This window comes from Hypanus sabinus, chromosome 16 (assembly GCF_030144855.1).
Source record: "Hypanus sabinus isolate sHypSab1 chromosome 16, sHypSab1.hap1, whole genome shotgun sequence".
Lineage (NCBI taxonomy): Eukaryota > Metazoa > Chordata > Chondrichthyes > Myliobatiformes > Dasyatidae > Hypanus > Hypanus sabinus.
In genome coordinates this window covers 42,416,217-42,434,069 of record NC_082721.1, presented here as the reverse complement: position 1 = coordinate 42,434,069, position 17,853 = coordinate 42,416,217, and the positions used below count along the sequence as shown (strand labels likewise).

General features: G+C 39.1%; 1 protein-coding gene across 5 annotated transcripts in view; it reads left to right on the top strand.

Annotated features, from left to right (window-relative positions):
* The window catches only part of kdm4b (lysine (K)-specific demethylase 4B), a 558,544-nt gene that overhangs the window by 162,615 nt on the left and 378,076 nt on the right, over positions 1–17,853 (top strand). For 4 of the 5 annotated variants that reach the window (XR_009516110.1, XM_059991637.1, XM_059991638.1 and 1 more), the window contains one exon: positions 7,439–7,488. Coding sequence is in view for 3 of the 5 variants with exons in the window: in XM_059991637.1 (XP_059847620.1) it covers positions 7,439–7,488 (50 nt within the window). In the remaining 2 variants the exon portion in view is untranslated. Of the gene's footprint in view, positions 1–7,438; positions 7,489–17,853 lie in introns of those variants that run through there. The other variant, XR_009516111.1, reaches the window with a different exon arrangement.

Here is a 17,853-nt window from a genome sequence, read left to right as displayed (position 1 = left end):
AAAGTACACAAAATTTATGCAGTGGGTTATGTGTATTATAGTTCTTTAAACCAGGGGAGCTTTATTGAATTGTGTTATAATTTAAGTATAATAATATACTTTTATCATAGGATGAGAATTAAGACCAGAGTAATTATTGTCAAACACATCCTGAGAAAGTCGAAGAGATTAGTTTGTATTGAAGATAAGTCACAATGAAGAATGTGTAAACATTTGGTAGTATTTTGTGTCACACAAGCCGGTATAGATTTCTGCTTTTCAGTAGCTAGCCATGGCATCCCACCTTAGTCTGTACAAATTCACAATCTTGGAGCTGCTTCTGGGGAAAATTTTGACTGTCCTTTGTTTTCTATTTTCGCCTCAAACCCTTTACATTTTTGATTCTTCGTTGCCTTTTACTTTCTGGTCCACATGTGCTTTCTTGTTGTCCTGCGAGGACTCTTTTTTTCCCATTACTGTGAGTGCAGATGACAATATTGTAAATCATTTAAAAAATAATCCTTGGACAAATCTGCTTATTTGTTCATAACATTTTATTAATTCAATTCACTTTTCTCTGAGTAGGAAAGTGAATGGTGATTATAGTCCAAAATAATTTTTGAAGTGCCTTTTCATGCAGATGCATAGCTGTTTTTTTAATTACTTCAAGATTGGTTTGTATTGATCAACATGAAAGATGTATGTTTTTAATGTATGCTTGGTGGCCATCTTGGTTGTTTTTCTCTGTTTGGCTAATATTACAACTGAAATGTGCATGTTTTACTTGTTTCCTTTATCCTTAAGATATGCATTTGTGATAACAATACATATGTGAATCAAAGTAATTTATATTTATCTTTGAACGATTGATTAGTCTCCCGTGTTCTAACTTGTCTATGGGATTGAACTAACCAAGAAGTTTCCATTTTCAATAGGATTCAACTGAAAGCTTAAGAAGGTCTTTTCTAAAGCATTGCTTAAGTCAGGACACCCATGTCAGGATGCTGTACATCGACTATAGTTCAGCATTTAACACTGTCCACAATTCCACAATCCTTATTGATAAGTTACAGAAGCTGAGCCTCTGTACCTCCCTCTGCAGTTGGATCCCTGACTTCCTAACTGGAAGATCACAGTCTGTGCGGATTGGTGATAATATTTCCTCTTCGCTGATTATCAACACTGGTGCATCCCAGGGGGGTGTGCTTAGCTCACTGTTCTACTCTCTCTAAACCCATGACTGTGTGGCTAGGCATAGTTCAAATACCATCTATAAATTTGCTGCTGATACAACCATTGTTGGTAGAATCTCAGATGGGGACAAGAGGGCGTACAGGAGTGAGATATACCAACTTGAGGAGTGATGTCATAGCAACAGCTTTGCACTTGATGTCAGTAAGACGATAGAGCTGATTGTGAACTTTAGGAAGGGTAAGATGAAGGAACACATACAATCCTCATAGAGGGATCAGAAGTGGAGAGAGTGAGCAGTTTCAAGTTCCTGGGTGTTAAGATTTCTGAGGATCTAACCTGGTCCCAATATATCGATTTATCTATAAAGAAGGCAAGACAGCAACTTACTTCATTATGAGCTTGAAGAGATTTGGTATGCGAACAAAAACACTCAAAAACTTCTATACATGTACCATGGAGAGCATTCTGACAGGCTGTACAATTGTCTGGGATTTGGGGGGGGGGGGGTGCTACTGCACAGCTGCACAGGGTTGTAAAATTAGTCATTCCCATCTCGAGTACTAGCCTACAAAGTACCAGGGCATTTTCAAGGAGCAGTCTGTTTAAAAGGCAGCATCCATTATTAAGGACCTCCAGCACCCAGGACATGCCCTTTTCTCAGTGTTACTATCAGGTAGGAGGTACAGAAGCCTGAAGGCACACACTCAGTGATTCAGGAACAGCTTCTTCCCCTCTGCCATCTGATTCCTAAATGGACTTTGCACCTGTGAACCCTACCTAACTTTTTAATATATATTATTTCTGTTCCTTTTTGCATGATTTTTAATCTATTCACCATACATTTATTTATTTTTCTTTTATATTATGAATTGCATTGAATTGCTGCTGCTAAGTTAACAAATTTCATGACATGCTGGTGACAATAAATCTGATTTTGATAAGTTACTTGAACACAATTAGAATGTATGGCATTATGGGAAAAATGCTGCTTGGGTTAAGAGTTGGTTAACAAATAGATTTGAACATAGAACACTACAGCACGGTACAGGTCCTTCCGCCCATGATGTTTGCTGACCTTTTAACCTACTTTAAAATCAGTCTGACCCTATACTCATATATGGCTCTCCATTTTACTGTCATCCATGTGCTTATCTAAGTTTCTTAAATTTCTCTGATATATCTACCTCTACTGTCTTAGCAGCGCATTCCACACACTGTCCGTGTAAAACAAAAACATAACTCTAACTTCCCCACAATACTTTCCTCCGACCTTAAAATGATGCCTCCTTGTGTTATCCACTTCCTTCCTGGGAAGAAGTCTCTGGCTATCCACTTGATCTGTGCCTCATATCATCTTGAACAGCTCTATCAAGTTGCCTTTCATCCTCCTTCACTCCAAAGAGCAAAGTCCTATCCACATAACCTATCCTCATAAGACATGCACTTTAATCCAGGCAGCATAATGGTAAATCTTCTCTGCATGCTCTAAATCTTCTGCATCCTTCCTATAATGAGAGTAGAACGGAGCAACCAGATGTGGTCTAACCAGGGTTCTATAGATCTGCAACATTACCTAGTGGCTGTTGGACTCAATCCCCTGATTAATGAAGGCCAACACACCATATGGCTTCCTAACAATACTGTCAACCTGTGTGGTAACTTTGATCTATAGATGTGCACCTCAGGCTCCCTCTGTTCTTCCACCCACTAAGAATCCTGCCATTAACTCTGTATTCTGTCTTCAAATTTGACCTTTCAAAGTGAATCACTTCACACTTTTCCAGGTTGAACTCCATCTGCCACTTCTCAGATGAGCTCTGATTTCTCTCAATGTCTTGTTCCTTACGACATTTCTTCTATACTATCAACAATTCCAGTAATCTTTATGTCAACTGCAAACATACTAACCTACCCATCCACTTCCTCATCCCAGTTATTTACAAAAGTCACAAAGAGCAGATTCCTGTGGAACACCAATACTCACTGACTTCCAGATGGAATATGCTCCATCAACAACCCCCACCTCCCTTCTATGAGCAATCTGATTCTGAATCCACCCGGCCAAGTTTCTGTGGATTTCATGCCTCTTGATTTTCTGAATGAGCCTACCAAGGGGAATCTTATCAAATACCTTACTAAAATCAGTACCACATCCACTGCACTACCTTCATCAGTGTGCTTTGTCACATCCTCAAATAATTCAGTCAGGCTTTTGAGGCATGACTTACTGTTCACAAAGCCATGCTGAATATCCCTATTCAGCTTATGCTTCTCCAAATGCTCATATGTCCTGTTTCTAAGAACCTTTTCCAATAATTTTTCACCAACTGGAGTAAATCTCAGTGACCTATAATTCGCAGGTTTATTTCTACTCCCTTTCTTCAGCAAAGGAGTAACATTTGCCACTCTCCAATCATCTGGTGGTACTACTGTGGTCAATGAGGATGCAAAGATCATCACCAAAGGTGCAGCAATCTCTTTCCCCACTTCTGTAGTAACCTAGGGTGTATTTCCTCTGGCCGCTTATATATCCTAATGTTTTACAAAATTTCCAGCACATTCCTTTGTTAACATCAACTGGTTCTAACATATCAGTCAGTTTTACACTGTCTTCACCAAGTCAAATTCCCTCTCACTGGTGAATACTGAGCAAAAGTGTTAATTAAGGACCTCCCCTACCTCCTCCAGCTCTGGTCCCTTATTTTCTCTTTTTTCCCTGATCAATCCTACCCTCACTCTAGTCATCCTTCCTGTTCTTCACAAATGTGTAGAATGCCTTGGTGTTTTCCTTCATTGCTAAGGCCTTCTCATACCCACTTCTAACTCTCCTAAATCCTAAGGAATCATGAATTTGCACTAGGAATAAATGGGCCATTTTCAGATTGATGATGCTGGGATCAGTACTGGGATTCAAGCTGTTCACAATTTATATCAATGATTCGGATGAGGGAATCAAGTGCAATATAAAATCTCTTGCTGGTGTAAAGTAAGAGAACTTTGAGGAAGTTGCAAAGAGTCTTCAGAAGATGTAGGATGATTAAGTAAGCAAACAAGGTCCTGGAAAATGTAATATAATGTAGTCCATCTACTTTGTTTTAAAAAATTTTTAAAGTTAAGATATTTTTAAATGCTGATGGATCATGGGTGTTTCTGTTTAGAAGGATTTAGATATCCTCTATTCAAGTCATTGGAATCTAATGTTTCAAATGATATTAACTATATTGTTTCTTTTGTAAGCACCATCTTAATTTACATATGAAAAGGATAGAGTTTATATAACTATAAACAAAGAGATCCTGCAATTGCTGGAAATCCAGAGCAACACACACAATGCTGGTGAACTCAGCAGGACAGGCAGCATCTATGGAAATGAATTGTTACGAACCCCGTAACTGGGTGTCTTACCAGCAAAGATGGGAGTATCCGTTGAAGTCTGATGATACTATTTTTAACTATATTTATTAGTAAAAATACACAAAAATAATATCAATGCAAATATACAGATAATATACAACATCAATACTAAACCTAAAAGTGCGGGTATAATAATAATCAATAAAAAATCAGCTCTATCGTTGTCTAGGGGATAATGAATTGTCCGATGGAAATATAAAGTTCAGTTCAGTTCATACAGGCTGCAGTAGTTGTTGTTCACTGTGTTGCGTGTGCGTGTGTGTGTGTGAGAGAGCGAGGGAGAGGGAGATGATTTTGATCCGTCTCCGTTCGTCAGCTAGACCGTTCCGTGGAGGACTCGTCACCCAGGCAAGGGTGGACACACACACAAGCCCCCACTGGTCCCGTAGCGTCTCTCCTGGTGCATTTGAGGGGTGTTACCCAGATCCTACTTTTATGTCCACTCACGGGGTCTCAGTTGTCAATCAGGTTGGGATGACGCAATCCCTCAACCGGACCACTCTGGTTGCCCCCTGAGGGGTTTCAATCAATAGAACAGTACTCAATACACAATTCCTTCTCCAAGAGACAATAGCAGTAATCTTTCTCTTTGTCAATAGGAGACATTCCAACCTGTGCTGTGCCCCTGTCTCATAAATTTGTATGAGCTGTTTATCTCTCTCATTTCCTTTGATAACAGCATCAGAATAGTAGCAATTTGCGATTCTCCAAAGGGGTGGGGAGCATTGGCGATTCTGTACCCTTCTGCCCATCAGAGTTGCTCCTCATTCGTAACAGAATAAAAAGTTGATGTTTTGGGTCGAGGCCCTTCTTCAGGACTGGAAAGGAAGGAGAAGAAGCCAGAGTAAGAAGGTGGAGGGAGAGGAAGGAGGTAATAGTAAAGCCAGGTGGGTGGGGGAAGACTGATGAAGTAAGAAGCTGCAAGGTGATGTGGAAAAGGCAAAGGGCTGGAGGGGAAGTGTAGATCATGGGAGAAAAGGAAAGAAGAAGGGACACCGGGGAGGTGATAGGCAGGTGAGAGCCCAGATTAGGGAAATGAAGAACGGAATGGGAAGGAGAGAAAAAATTACTGGAAGTTGGAGAAATTGATGTTTGTGCCAGGTTGGAGGCTACTCAGATAGAATGTGAAGTATTGCTCCTCCAACTGAGAGTGGCTTGATCATGGCAGAAGAAGAGTTCATGGGCCAACATGTTGTAATGGGAATGGAGATCGGAATTGAAATAGTTGGCCACCAGGGAAATTCCACTTTTGGCAGATGGAGTAGAGGTGCTGGAAAAAGCAGTTCCCCAATCTTTGTCAAATCTCAGCGATGTAGAAGAGGTGGCACGGGGAGCACCAAATATAGTAGACAACTCCCAAAAGATTTTCAGGTGAAGTGTTGCCTCACCTGGAAGGACTGTCTGGGGCCTTGAATAGAGGTGAGGTGCATGGCAGGTATAGCATTTCTGCCACTTTCAGGGAGATTAGTGGGGTGGGACAAATGGGTAGGGAATCACAGAGGGAGTGACCTCTGCAGAAGGCATGGTGTGGTGGGAGTTTATATAACTGAATTGATGTCTGCTTTATAAGGAAGACCTCGTGTTATCCCATTAACCTCATTCTGTCATTATGGATTTGCCTCAGTGCTGGAGATGGTGAATTACTTGTCTTTGGTGGGTAGGTGGGATTCCAGTGCCAAGTTCTGCTAATGGATTTTGGTTCAGGTCCATGGTGATTAGGGAAGAAAATGAACCTTCAAGTTTTAAGGTGAAAGTATAGCTAAAATGCAGCAGAAATAGTGCTTGCTAAAATATTCATTGAAATTCACTACCGTGTCATTTTAATGAACAATCAAAAGCAGTCTCCTGTAGCATGCAGTTGGATTAAAAGGTCACAGTTGATGTCATAAACATTGAACTGTATACAGTTTCAAGCTCTTTTTCAAAGTATCTCACTGCCATATTTGTCTTAAAGCTCTTTCCTGGATTTTAGGAACTGATGTCTTTTGCAACTGCACAATTTGACATATTAGTGGATTTTCAGTAGGGGAATGATATTGGGAACAATTCATACAGTGTTGTATAATAACTTTTTGCTGACATTCTGATTTTGATTTTGGGAAGTTTTTTTCGTTTCCCTTTCATCTATTAAACAAATCTGTTCTTCTGCATTGTCATTCTTCCTCATTTTCTTTCAATTGAATTTCAAATTCATTCAATTATACATCTCATACAAAAGCAGAAATACTGTATGTTGAAAGCAGAGTATCATTTATATGCTTTCAGAGCAGTTGTGACTTTTGAGGGGATAAATCTGAGTATTTGGGTTTATTGCAATCTGCTTTTGAAAGTGTTGAGCTGCTTTTGTATTGGTAATTGTTCAAGTAAGAGATTGGGGCTTCTCGTTTGGGGATTAATCACTTGAGTTTTCTATCCCAAGAGATGTTTTGATTATGGTACAAATGGAAACTTTTGTGTTGGGATTTGCAATGGAACCAAGAAAATCATGTTTCCTTAGTTTCTCAATTATCTAATGATTTAATTGGCATTAGTGGGCAAATGCTTTGTTATGTTACCTATGTTATACCAGTGTCTAGATTCAAAGAAGTTAATTTATTGGCTATGCACACCAGTGTTCTGGGGAGGGTGTGACCAAAGTCATAGGATATACTGTATCACTTCTGCAGCAACTTGATAAAAAAATAGTGAAATTTGCCGAAATGGCATTCAGGGCTGTGGTTAAAAGTGCTTGAAAAAGCTCTCCGCTTGAAAAGCCAAATTCTCATTGCATGAACTATTGAAAACCACAAAGTATTAAATAATTTTAATACAATTCAAATAGACTAATTTAATTTGTTCTAATATACTGTAGGTATGCAATACCTCCAGAGCATGGCAAAAGGCTAGAACGACTGGCAAAAGGTAAGTAAATCCTCTTTTTGAAATACTTTCATTGTTCATAAATATGTTTTGATAGTAATACGTCTTCCATACTTTGGAGTTCTCAGACAAATAAACCCGGCATAACAACATGAGACTATGGTAATGCAAGGAGCCCCAAATAATAATGAGGGAAACTTTGAAATGATAAATATTTGTTATTTTCATAGTAGTATGACTTAAAGCGACAGTGCTGGAAAGGTTTGATGTGAATTTTCAATGCTCTCAATACTTCAATGAAAATCTTGATGTAAGCTTTTGCTTATGATGAGATGAGTGTATTTTTTAATGTATGTTCTGAAACTCCACATGTTCTATACATTACAGCAGTAATTTGTTATTATTAGAGAGGCCACCTGGATAGCTGATAGAATCAATTAAATTAGTGTAGTGTAGTTCAAAATAGTACTACTTAAGGAATGCAGTTAAGACGTAGTTTTTGGAGAGTATATCTTGTGTCAGTTTATTGCACTGGATTGTACTGATAATATTATTTTCCAAGATGAATAAGTTTCCATTTCCCAACAGTGATACATTTCCTACTTTGTGACCACCGAAACATATCAGTTTGTTCCTTTATGCATATAATAATAGCTGACTTCATTATGGCAAAGTTTGTATATAGCCATTACAAAAATAATTCTTGTTCTTTTTAGCAGATTTTGTTCTTTCATATCAAGCACATTCTGACTATTTCTGTTCTTTAGCACCATATTTAAACTGCACTCTATTTACATATTTTATGTGCAGTTAGAAATGGTTAGGGAATGTATCAGTAAAGGAATAGTTAACTCTTTTATGTGATATGCTTCTGTTCTTCGTCATGCTGGATTATTAGTAAGTTTAAACTAGTGGAGAAATGTCACCTGCATGCCATTATTGATGAGAGCAGATTAATAGGACTGCCTCATGAACACAAAAATGCCTGATAAAAGAAAAGCATCAAAAAACAGCAACATTCAGTAAATAAAAAGAATTACACAAAACAAAGTAAGAAGTTATAAGTATGGATATAGAATAAAATGTGTATAAATACCAGCATGTATTTACAAGATAAACAACATTACAAAAGATGGCTTAAGGTATTTACAGTGCAGTGACAGGGGAGACAGAGTAGGGTGGGGGACTAACCAGAATGGTGATCAGATTAAATGCCTGGGGAAAGAAACTTTTAAGATGTTTTAAGATTGTCCCCCGTTACAGTTGTAAACCTGATTTTCCCAATCCCCTTGCATATTAAAATCCTCCATTACAATTGTGACATTGCCCTTATTATATGTCCTTTCCAGCTCCTCTTTCCTTCCCCCTTCCCTCATCTGACCTACTCACCTCCCCAGGTCCTCTCCTCCTTCCCTTCCTCCTATGGTCCACTCTCCTCTCCTATCAAATTCTTTCTTTTGCAGTTCTTTACCTTTTCCACTCAAGTGGCTTCATCTATCACCTTCAAGCTCTCTTCCTTCCCTTCTGCCCACCTTTTTATTCTGGTGTCTTCCCCCTTCCTTTCCAGTCCTGAAGAAAGGTCTCGGGCTGAAATGTCAACTGTACTTTTTTCCATAGGTGCCGCCTGGCTTGCTGAGTTCCTCCAGAATTTTGTGTGTGTTGTTTGGATTTCTAGCATTTGCTGACTTTTCTGTTGTTTGTGATTTTTAAGATGTGTAGTTTTTGTTTTAATAACCCTTGTGGCGCTGTCTAGAAAGGAGCTTTTGAAAAAGGCTACTTGTAGGATTGGTAGTGTCAGCAATTGTTTCTCCTGCCCGTTTCTTTGACCTGAGCACATACAAGCGCATGCAAAAGTTTCGGCACCCCAGTCAAAATTTCTGTTACTGTGAATAGCTAGGGAGTAAAAGATGACCTGATTTCCAAAAGGCATAAAGTTAAAGATGACGCATTTCTTCAATATGTTAAACAAGATTACTTTTTTATTTTCATCTTTTACTGTTTCAAAATAACAAAAAAAGAAAAGGGCCCAAAGCAAAAGTTTGGGTACCCTGCATGGTCAGAACTTAGTAACACAGCAAGTATCACAGCTTGTAAATGCTTCCTGTAGCCAGCTAAGAGTCTTTCAATTCTTGTTTGGGGGATTTTCACCCATACTTACTTGTGAAAGGCTTCTAGTTCTGTGAGGTCCTTGGGCCGTCTTGCATGCACTGCTCTTTTGAGGTCTATCCACAGATTTTTGATGTGTGATGTTTGCTTCCAGAATTTGCTGGTATTTAATTGAATTCATTCTTTCCTCTACCAGTGAAATGTTCCCCATGTCACTGGCTGCAACACGAGCCAAAAGCATGATCGATCCACCCCCATGCTTAACTGTTGGAGAGGTGAAATTCTGAATCATTTATTCTCCAAGCATACCTTCGCTCATTGCAGCCAAAAAGTTCTGTTTTAACTTCATCAGTCCACAGGACTTGTTTCCAAAATGCATCAGGCTTGTTTAGATATTCCTTTGCAAACTTCTGACACTGAATTTTGTGGTGAGGATGCAGGAAAGGTTTTCTTCTGATGACTGTTCCATGAAGGTCATATTTGTGTAGGGGTCGAATGCACAGTAGAACAGCGCACCACCACTCCAGAGTCTGCTAAAGCTTCCTTGAAGGTCTTTTACAGTCAAACGGGGGTTTTGATTTGCCTTTCTAGCAATCCTACGAGCAGTTCTCTTGGAAAGTTTTCTTGGTCTTCCAAACCTTAACTTGACCTCCATCATTCCTGTTAACTGCCATTTCTTAATTACATTACGAACTGAGGAAATGGCTACCTGAAAATGCTTTGCTGTCATCTTAAAGTCTTCTCCTACTTTGTGGGTATCACTTATTTTAATTTTCAGAGTGCTAGGCAGCTGCTTAGAGGAGCCCATGGCTGCTGATTGTTGGGACAAGGTTTGAGGAGCTAGGGTATTTATAAAGCTTTGAAATTTGCATCATCTGGCCTTTCCTAATGATGATTGTGAACAAGCCATAGCCCTGACAAGCTAATTAAGGTCTGAGATCTTGGTAAAAGTTATCTGAGAGCTTGAATCTCTTGGGGTGCCCAAACTTTTGCATGATGCTCCTTTCCTTTTTTTTCCACTCTAAAATTGTACAAAACAAAATTAATACACTAATCCTGCTTAAAATGTTGAAAAGAATGTTTCATCTTTAGCTTTAAGACTTTTGGAGATCAGTTCATCTTCTACTCACTTAACTATTCACAAGAACAGAAGTTTTGACCAGGGTGCATGCCGCTGAACAGCAGTAATGGTAGACTGTAGCCAGTGACTTTCTGCTGCCTTGACTGTTCACTTGAGTTTTTGTACATCATGAGAGGATGCTGCCATAAAGCAGACAGCAACACCAGATGTGAGGATGCAGTGTGATGGCTGCAGTATATTCTGGGGAAGATATAATTTTACCAGTTGCTGCAAGAAGTACATCTACTGCCAAGCCTTTTTGTTAATGAATGAGATATGATTCTCCCAACTGAAGTCCTGTGAATGAATGATATTCAGAAACACAAATGTTGAAACAGTGCTAATTGTAGATTTGTTGATGATGAATAGGAGGCACATTTCTCCTGAAATCAATATGCATCTTTGTGGTTTTGAGAGTATTCAATTTCAAGTTAGTATTTGAGGTGCTGTAGGGTGAAGTCAAGACTAGTGTCTACATCTACAGATCTGTTACAACAGGGAATTGCAGCAGTTAATTTTAAGTTATGGATTTGAGAAATGACATGACCAACCAACATTTCAAAAGCCTCCACTATGACTGATGTGTATGCAACTGGCCTGGAGTCATCAAGTCCATGACCTTTGATTTTTTTTCTGGAGGTGGACTAGAATAATAAGAAATTTCTTAAAACATGCTGGAACAGTGCATAGTTTAAAAGACTGAAAATATCAGTGAAGACTGTAGACAGCTGGTAAGCACAGTGTTTAAGGATGGCAGGGGAGACAGTCAAGGCTAGCAGACTTCTTGATATTTTGCTTTCTGAACAGCTTCTTCACCACCTCCTCCTTGACGTTTAAGGGTCTGGCTGAATGGGCACTAGAGATTGTATTTGAAGTGTCATCTTTGAGTCAAATCTGCAGTAGAACTTCTTGTAACCAGTGTGGGAGTAGGGTCAGCAGGGTCAGAGGTGTGCCCTTTGGTAACGAACTTAATGCTTTTCCAGACTGATGAACAGTCATTTCCAGAAAACTATTTTTCCAGTTTGACTGAATATTGGTATTTCACAGCTCTGATTGCCTTCTCCAGCTTGTACTCAGCCTTTTTGAGCTCCCCTTTAATTCCACTCCTGAATGCTTCCTCCTCCTCCAGATGCAGTGTTCTAAGCTCTGCATTGAACCAGGGTTTATTGTTGCTGAAGCTGGTGATCATTTTAGTGGGGCTGTAGACATCTTCACTGATATAGGAGGTAACTATTTCAGGGTTTTCATCGATGCTGTCAATACTAATTTTAAAGATGTTTCCATCAGTGAAATCAAAACAGTCTCTTAGCATCTCTGAGACTTTGAGACCATATTTTTACAACTTTATTGATGAACTTCACCACTTTTGGTTTTTGTTGGTATTGAGGGATGAGCTGAATGGTGGTCAGAATGTCTGAGGTGGAGGGAAGGGAGTGCTGGATATGGCATGAGGGGCATCTTAATCAGGCTGTAGCAATGGTCCAGAATATTACCTCCTTTAGTAGTACATATAACGTGTTTGTGAAACAAGGGAAGTTTCCATTTTAAAGTAACAATTAAAATCACCCAGGGTAATAACAACTGAGTCCGGATAGCTTTTATCACCCTCTGTAACTAGATCAGCAGGCATTTGTTTTGCCTTGCATACTTTAGCTATGCCTCACTATGCAGCATTATATCTACTTTAACAGTGCAATCTTTTGGATGACAGTACACTTAAAGAATATTTGATTGGAAAACACGTCCTAAGATTACTAAAGGGTCTACATATGTAAATTATCTCAAATTCTACGTGAAATGTACAGATGTTGGTCAGAAAACAATGACTATACACGGAAAAGGAGTCAGATGCTACTTTGGAAAACACCTGATATTCTGTAGATATTTTTCAGAACTCTGTTCAACTTATTCTCAATTTTAAAATCTTCATGTCAAGACAAGCCTAGGGGGATAGAATTGAATTAATTAGATAGACAGGATGACAACTTTTTTTCCCATGTTCACCTTTTAAATAAATTCAACACTATTATTAGTTACAAATTCAAGGTTCTAGTTTTCTCAGTTTTTCTGTGATTAATATAGAACATTCGTACCAATGTTCCAGTCGCATGGATAAGTGACCTGGCAAAACATTATGTATCACAGCGAAAGGATTACATACCACATTATCTCTGCAAATCATTTCATATGGTTAGTTGCATTATTAATGCCGTTTTATAGATAACTAATAGCATTAAAAAGAAATGCATTGGGAATTGGTAGGGGGCAGCTATTGTGACAGGTGTAGGCTGTGTATAATTCATTATTACTGTGTATGATGTTGGTGATAATGGTCTATCCATGACAATGATTGTTCTTGGTAAACTTTTCTACAGGACTAGTTTGCCATCATCTACTGGGCATTGCTTTTACAAGATGGATGACCCCAGCCTGGCATCAGAGGTCACATAACCAGACTTCTGATATGCACCAACTGCTCATATGACCATTCACCACCCACTCCCATGGCTTTACGTGACCCTGATTGGGGATCTAAGCAGGTGCTACACCTTGCCCAAGGGTAACCTGCAGGCTAGTGGAAAAAGGGGTACCTTACACCTCCTTTGGTAGAGATGTATCTCCACCCTGCTACCCATATGTATAATTATGAACCTTTATCAGAATCAAATAGTTCTAGTTCATTGCTGGAAATGTATTCTTAATTTGTTGTATTGGAATTCATCTTTGTGTTCTCTTCATGAGCTTGAACTCTTTGCTAATGAGCAAAAATAAATACAGTGGATTCCAGTTAATTGGGGCAGCTGCCTATTTGGCCCAACTTTTAAAGAATAAAATCTAATCTAGAAAATAGCTGGAATTCCCTTCATTTATTTGGGACACTATACCGCATAATTGGGGCAGGAGACTTGCTGGATAAGTTCTAACTAGCACCAGTTGCGTGGACTTGTGTGGCAGTTGGATACTACTTTGTGCTTGGATCGAACAGTTTTTAAATATCATCAGTTGCATGAATTTGTGTTCAAAAAGCAGTGATTTTTGTTACCAATAGATCACGAGAAATAAATAGTAGAACAATTCAGAACAGTTTTACTCACTGTAGTTTCAAGCATTCAGGTTTGGTGATGGCAGATACAACTGGGAGTGAAAATTAAATTAATTTGCTACAAGCAAGTTAGGAGCTACGAAAAATTTAAATGTATCAACAATCATCTTGAATGTTACAATGAAAATGAAGATTTGGAGAATGCAATAATCAAAAGTATTATATGAATGCAGTCCATTATCTACACTAGCTGTCTGCTCTGATTTAGTTCATTTACAGTCAATCAAAAGAACATGGCAGCCTCCACTGGATTAATAATGCTGTAGTAGTATTGGTAGTGTTCTCATTTGTTCTGTCTTTCATTTAAATGCATAATTTAATACTCAGTTAAATTGTAGGTTGGCTTTCTTTTAATAATACATTTTAAACTATTGGCATGAAACTCTGGATAATTGGAGTAGCTGCATAATTGTACTGGTCCTGAAGTGTCCCACTTAACCAGAATTCACAGTACATATTTTATTGCTATTGTTTTGAAATAACTTGAAACATTCCAGGTGGAATGACTTGTAGCCAAGGATAGCAGCTATATATACCTTTGCCATTTAGTGAGGAAACTAAGTTAGTTGCATTACTAGAATATACTGTTTCGTAATCAATGCGTCTGGGCATGTTGAGGGCGGGTGCTCCAATACTGTCGTGTTTGAAAGAACTTGTTTGCTGTTGCCAAATGCTCCCTTCATGTCTGCTGACCACTCAAGTATGCGATTAGGGTCATAAGACATAGGAGCAGAATGAGGCCATTCAGTCCATTGAGTCTGCTCCGACATTTCATCATGGCTGATCCTGGATCCCACTCAACCCCATACACCTGCCTTCTCGCCATAACTTTTGATGCTCTGACCTATCAGGAAATTATCAATTTTCGCACTGCCTTTAAAAGCACTACACAAGAGTAGCTTAAGTTCAGCAACTCGTGGAATGAAGTGATAGAAATTCATGATACCTAAAAACTTTTGCAGTGTTTTATTCATTCCATCAGTGTAAAGTCCGTAATATTGGTGACTTTTGACTGCGGAGGTGCAGTGATCGAGAAAGCCAATAGTAGACAAACTAACTAGTATTTATTGGGGTTAGTAATTAGCCCATGTTGGCTTAATTGCTTGAAAAGTGTGCAGAGATGTGAGGAACATAGAAATCTACAGTGCATTACAGGCCCTTTGGCCCACAATGTTGTGCTGACCATGTAACTTTCTGTAGAAACTGCCTAGAATTACTCTATCACACAGTCCTCTATTTTACTAAGTTCCGTGTATCTCTCTAAGATTATCTTTAAAAGACTCCAAAGTGTTCAATTTTGAATGCGTTGGTGACAAGTATGTTGTCCAGGTAAAAAAAAAGTTAAGTCTTTTCACACAGCGTCCATTGTGCGCCGGAAAGTCTGTCCTGCATTTTTCAGCCTAAATGGTTTGCGTAGAAACTCAAACTGGCCAAATGGGATTATCACTGCAGTTTTGGGAACATCCTCACACAGGTACCTGATGGTAAACTGTAGAAAAAAATTCTTTCCAGCTAAACATGCTGAGAAGTCTTGAATATGTGGGACTGGGTAACAATCTGGGGGTGGTGGCCTTGTTAAGGTGGTGGTAATTGCCACATGGACGGCAACGATTACTGGTCTTAGGGACTATGTGGAGGGGTGAATCCTGGGGGCTGGGGGGGAAGGTTATTAGACCTGTGTACAATGCCAAGCATTTCCATGTTAGCAAATTTAACCTTTTCTGAGTCCATTCTATGGGCATGGGTGTGGATTGTTGAGCCAGTTGTGGGCATGGTGAGGTTTGGGAATTTGCCTAGCAGGCGAGTGAATTCACATATGGTAGTGCATTCGCTGGACTGAGCCATTGTGGGTTTGGAGCCACAGCTGTGAGTCTGCTGACAGGGCATATTGAGACAGGGAAAGGAGGAGTTTCAGTGTACCTCTGCCTCGCTGAGAGGAAGAAGGGAAGGTGGGGTAGGGGAAGTAGGATAGTTGGAAGATGATAGCTGAAGCCAGGTAGGTAGGAAAGGTAAAGGGCTGGAGAGGAAAGAATCTGATAAGGGAGGAAAATGGACCATAGGAGAAAGGGAAGGAGGAGGGGAACTGGGGGAGCCTATATGCAATTGAGAAGAGGTAAGAGGCCAGAATGGGGAATAGAAGAAGAGGAAGGAAGAAGGAAAATTCTTTTTAGCAGAAGGAGAAATCGATATTCATGCCATAAGGTTAGATGCTACCCAGATGGAATATAAGGTGTTGCTCCTCCACGGTGAGGGTTGCTTCATCGTGGCACAAATGGTCTGGCATTTTGGAATGAGAATTAAAATGTTTGACCATTGGGAAGTTCCGCTTTTGTCTGATGAAAGGGAGGTGTTTGACAAAGTGACCCCAATTCATGATGGATCTCACCAGTGTAGAGGATGCTTCACTGTGAGCACTGGACACAATGGACTGGCCCAGCAGATTCGTTGGTGAGGTGTTGCCTCACCTGGAAGCACTGTTTGTGGCCCTGACTAGGTGTGAGGGAGGAGGTGCATGCAGGTTTAGCACTTTTGCCACTTTCAGGGAGATCAGTGGGGCAGGGCAAATGGACAAAGGAATATTGGTCAATAATGTTTTCAAAGCCTTACTTATTAAAAATAAGTTAAATATTAGTTGTTGCTAAATATGAATGATTCAGAATGGATTTGATTGCTGGAATGTTGTCTGATTTTTTTTTTGCTGCCTTCAAAATGCAGATGAAGTGGAGATGGTCTTGGAATGAAAAATAAGATTTTCATGTATTAGTTTTCCACCATGTTTGCCAAATACAGTCTAAAGACAAAAATCCTTGGAAGCATTGAGTTGTTTGTATTTTCCTTTTGTTATTTTTCCTGTACCTATGTATCTGTTTGCCATTGTGATTTTGTTTTGAAGGTGATAACTAGACTTATTTAAGGGCTCTGTTATATTGTTATTAAATGCTTGTTATTTATTGTTACTTATTTATATCTACATTTGCACAGTTTGTTTACAGATTCTGTTTACGGTTACTATTCTGTAGATTTGCTAAGAATGTCCACAGAAAAAGAACCTCAGGGTTGTATGTGATGATGTGTATGTGCTCTGATAATAAACTTTGGATTTTCTTTTGGCAAGATCTCAGAAAAATTTTATTAAACCAAATTAATGCAAGATTTCTACTGCTAAGATGTTGAATTTGATTCATTGTGACCAGGGTGATTGAGATAAATATGTAGCTTAAATTAGCGGTAGTGAATTTTGTTAGTGGTTTATCTATCACTATTAAATATCCTTTTCCACTGACAAAATTGATCAGAGTTGTGCACATTGACAACAATGAAATGCAGAAAGTTATGTTGCAACATCAAGTTGGTAATCTGTTATTGAATACAACTCTGGTAAGCTGCCAAAGATCTTATCCAACCTGACTTAAGAAGTTACTAAAACAATTTTAATCAAACAGATGAAAACTGAAAATGCATTGCCAACTCTTCTGAATGAGAAGAGACAATTTGCTATTCTGTGCATTTACTCTCACCAACTACCGCCAAGCCAGACTCTCCTCGTATCCTTTAACTTTCATTAGCAGCCGTATCATTTCCTCGCAGAAGTCACACTCTTGTCATTCTAGTTGACGTTGTTGTTCACTGTTTTAAAATGTCCGATGAATTAGCTTTTATTTCCTTCAAGGACATGAGTGATTTGCCCGCTCTTCTGTGAACATTTCCCCATGTACCTGTCATGCTCTGGCTCTGTTCTCCACTACACCACCATTGAATGCTCTTCCTTCATTAATCACTGTGTTGTCACCTTGAGTTTCCTGCCTTTCCTTTCCTGCTTTCAGAAACGTTGCCGAAACATACCTCTGACCCTGCTTTCTGGTCCTTCTAAATCCATTTTGTATCTTTTCCTCTCTTGTGGTTAAGGGACTAAAAATAAGAGGGACAAAAGGATTTGTCTAGAATTGATATTGACTGAAAGGGTGATTATGTGCTGTTAAGTCCAATTGATGAGAGAATATTAAAATTGTCCAAGCAATGGGCATGAGCAGCAGGAGACTTCCTTCATATATGAATTGTCACATTTAAAGCTTACAAT